At 41.7% G+C, this 4,234-nt stretch overlaps 1 protein-coding gene across 1 annotated transcript; it reads left to right on the top strand.

The window, feature by feature from the left end:
- Positions 1 to 1,539: 1,539 nt before the first annotated feature.
- Positions 1,540 to 2,136, top strand: LOC107637693 (uncharacterized). The gene is made up of 3 exons (XM_021121049.2): positions 1,540 to 1,631; positions 1,718 to 1,916; positions 2,020 to 2,136. The coding sequence occupies exons 1-3, from the start codon at positions 1,540 to 1,542 to the stop codon at positions 2,134 to 2,136; spliced, it is 408 nt and encodes a 135-aa protein (XP_020976708.1).
- The last annotated feature ends 2,098 nt before the right edge of the window (positions 2,137 to 4,234 follow it).

The following is a 4,234-nucleotide window of genomic DNA, read 5'->3' as shown; positions in this document are numbered from 1 at the left end:
TCCGGTTATGCAACACTTAGCTTTATGGATGCTTACTCTGGGTATAACTAGATCCTTATGCACCCATCTGACCAAAATAAAACTGTCTTTATTACTGAGTATGGTAATTACTGCTATAAAGTTATGCCTTTTAGCCAAAAGAATGCAAGGGCAACCTATCAACGTCTTATGGACAAGGTATTTGCAAAACAGATCGGACGAAACATGGCTGTTTATGTCAATGACATGGTGGCCAAAACAAAGATCAGCAACAAACACGTTGATGACCTTGCTGAAATCTTTACTCAACTCCGACGTTACAACATGCGCCTAAACCCAGAAAAATGTGCCTTTGCCATGCAGGGGGTAAGTTTTTGGGTTTCTTGTTAACTAGCCGAGGTATTGAGGCTAACCCTGAGAAATGCCGAGCAATATTGGAAATAAAAAGTCTGCAAACGGTAAAGGAAGTACAATGGCTAACATGTAAGACCCAGAACTTTTGAAAAGTCTTATTATGATCAAGTCTCAAATCATATAGTTATTTATAGCCTTAATTTCAGAGATTATTTTATTAAGGATAATTAAGGCAAGTTTTGATTTATTGAACTTGAGATAAGTTATGATTATTATCCAATTTTATAATTATTGGATTATTTTCTATGTTTAAAGTATAAGGTTGATAGTTATGAAATAATAAGGATTTTATATGATTTAGATTAAATAAGTAATATTTTAAATATTATTACTACTATTTTGGAAAATGAAGAAATTAAGCATATTATTTCTAATTTTTAGATTTGGGCATTTTATTGAAAGTAATTTGTAAAAATTGATGAGCAAATAGTATTTTCTATATACATCTAGTGTTAGATTTAATTTGGGTTTCAATTACCATATTATCCCCAATTTTAAGTGAAATTACTAAAATGCCCAACCCTAATTTTTGAAAGAGAAACCCTAACCCTGAAAACCCTACCCGGTTCCCTTCCAACCACACTGGCACCCTAACAGCAGCAGCAGCTGCAAACAAAACGAAAACACAAGAAAGAAAGGGCTAGGAAGAAACGGGGGGAAACAGAGGGAGGCAGGGGAGGAAGAGAGACACGGCTAGCAACGGTGGGCATCGCCGTCGCCGCCGAGTTGCCAGCCGCCGCCGCCATGGCACACCGAAGGAAGAACGGGAGTGAGGGAGCTTAGCCGCGAGAAGGGGAGGCGCGGGTCTGACTCGTCCCCGCAGATCCGCCCGTTCCGACCCGTCACCGTCGCGAGGAGGAGAAGTCCCTGTCGCCGTTCCGTTAACGCTGCATCCCGTCGCGCTCATCGCCGCCACTTCCAGGCGTCATCGTCAAATCGCCAAGGGAGGGAGAGGGACGCGATGGAAGTGAGGATGGAGGAGCTAGCGTCGCTGTCAAACTGTTGTGGAGCCACCAAAGCCGTCGCGTCGCCGCCGTCGTCCTCACTGCGCCGCCGTCGCCCTTGCCGCGTGGTCAGTCGCCGATCTGGTCTGAGAGAGAGGGAACGCGAACAGAAGGCAAGACCGGGAGCCACCATCACTGCTCGATGAACCCCAGTGCTTCCTATCGCCTCTGCCGCCTGGAGCCGCGTCGCCGCACCTGGTGGCCGGAAACCGCCACTGAAGCCGGTGTCGTTTGGTAAGCACTAAACCGTCTTCAGCTTTCTTATCCGTTAAAAAAATTCACCCCTGCCATGAGAGTTGTACTGAGGCTGTTTGTGCTAGGAGTTATCGTGAGTTGCCGCCGCCAGACCCACATCGGAGCTACTGCCATTCACCGCCGCTGGTGTTGTTCGTCGCTGTGCTTGCCATTTGGAGCGGCTGCATCGCTTCTTTCACCGTTACGCTCACCGGGAGTGGCGCGGGTGTTGCTGGAACCACCATCGGGGATGCCGCTACTCGGTGTAGTTCTTCCCTTGTTGCGGTAAGCGTGTTATTTCGGGAAGCCCTTATAGTCAGTATTCTGTAATGCTTGGTTAAAGACTCTAAGGTTTGGTAACATAGGTTTGAGTTCTGATTGCTGCCAGAACCACCGTCGGGACTACCGTTGCTTGATTTGGCCGTTCTTTCTTAGTTTTGTGTTGCTGTGGTTACCGCGGGAGTGGCTTGGAGCCAAGGTTGCGTGGTTGGTGATCTCGGTTTGAGAGAGGAGGTTCCTGCGACGCGTTTGAGTTATGGAATTGCGTTTTGAGGTAGGGGCGCTTTCCAAAAACTATGTTTTATGTATTGGAATTATTACATATGGATACTGTTGTGAGATATTGTGTATTTGGTGATTGTATCTGCCTTATGTATTATTTGATTGACTCGAATGACTATGGATGTTGGTTTGGCTGAATTGTTGTGCGGCTTTGTGAAATGTAATGTTTGAAGTTGATTCTTTAAAGATTTGAAATATGAGTTTAATCCGTTGAGGATTGGTTTGAATTGAGTCAATTATTTTGATGATGTGAAAGATAGAATACTTTTGAAATTCAGCCTGGGTTGCTTTAATTGATTTGGTTTTGATAAATGATTTATTGCTGAACCGATTCTTTAAAGCTTTGGAAATGAGTCAAATCGGTTGATATTGAGTTGATTTTTGAAATGGTTTTCTTGAGATATGCCATTGAGGCGATTGTTGGATTTAGCTTGCTTTGAATTGATTTCTGGTTTTGAGTTGTTAAAAAGGAATGAGAAATGGTTTAGTTGGGACCCGAACCGGGTGGCAAAAGTCCAAGTTTTAGGGGAGGTGCTGCCGAAATTTCTGCAGAATCCTAGTCTTGTTTGAAAAGTTATTTAAAAAGGATTGGATTTGAGAAGTTGTATTATTTGATTTATTAATAGAATAATTATATTTTCAAGCTTAATTTATTTAGTGAACTTTATGTCTTGAGTTTGACTTATTTAGAAATGAACTATTTTTACCGTTTGACTCACGGAAGGAAAGAATAGTGCTCTAATATTGATTTCAATATAAAAAAGGAGCTTTTAGTGATTTCAAAGGAATCTAGACTTTTGATTGAGTAATTAAGTTTTGAGGCATTTTGGAAAAGTTAGAAAAATGGGTTCCAAAAAGAAACCTGAAAGTGGTTTGATTCAAATGAACCGGTTCCTTTTCAAACGAGTTGATTTTTGGACCGGGTTGGAACTTGTGATTTTGTATGGTCGGTTTCATAATAAATTCAGTTTTATTTACTTGAACCGAGAATCTATGATTTTAAGAGTTTCAATGAATTTTAAGGAATCGATATAGGTTGACCTTCCCTAAAGACTTGGAACTCTGTCGGGAAACTTCTGTTATAAAATCCCATTGTTGGATGGGTGATTTTGAATGCTTTGAAATAAATCCTTAACTTGCCATGGTTTTGGAAGTTTTGGAAAGAGAATGCCGAGAGTGGCTTTGCTTTAAAAAGGAAACTCACTTTGAGTAAATTTGGCTTATGAGCCTGAGATGATTTGAAAATGAGATCTTCAAAGTCAAGGCTAAAAAGAGTTGAAACTCTATTTCAAGTGAAATGATTTGGGAAAAAGTGATTTATGGCTTAAATGCCGATTTTATGAATTTATGATGTTGAATGTGGAAGTGCTGTTTTGTTGTGAGCCGGAATGGCTATGTATGATTATAAATATTGGTTGGTTCTAGATTGAACCGTGAGCCGGAATGGCTGTGTATGATATGAATACTGGCTGGTTCTGGACTGAACCGTGAGCCGGATGGCTGAGATGGATGTTGATCCATGGATGAGATTGAATGCATGTTTATGCTGAATCATTGATAAATGTGAATGTTGCACTTCCACTATCTGAGATACGAGTTTCCCTGGGTAGTAGCAGTGGCTAGCCACCACGTGCTCCAGGTTGAGACTTGATACTCTGTTGACCCTATGTCGTAAGTGTGGCCGGGCACTGTGAAAGTCCCGGATGAGCTCGCCCCCGTAAATATTCACCAGTGAAGGTGATGGATATGGATCATGATTATGATCAAGTTTATGATGAGTATAACTCGAGTTGGAGATGCGCGACAGAGGGACAGTCCAATGGTTAGCTACCAAGATTTGTCGGGTTGGCTCTATAACCGATAGATGATATCATCAGCCACTAGGGACAAGCATGCATCATATGCATCTATGTGACATTGTTTGGGTGTGCATATTATACTTGGTTTGCCTATGTGATTAATTGCTAATTGTTCTACTTGTAATAACTGTTTGTTTGTGCTTGCATCTTCCTATGTGTGTTTGCTACTAGGACTTTGTTGGA

This window comes from Arachis ipaensis, chromosome B4 (assembly GCF_059453495.1).
Source record: "Arachis ipaensis isolate K30076 ecotype BB chromosome B4, ASM5945349v1, whole genome shotgun sequence".
In the NCBI taxonomy this organism is placed as follows: domain Eukaryota; kingdom Viridiplantae; phylum Streptophyta; class Magnoliopsida; order Fabales; family Fabaceae; genus Arachis; species Arachis ipaensis.
Note: the sequence above shows the minus strand (reverse complement) of the source record. Positions and strands in the feature narration are given on the sequence as shown.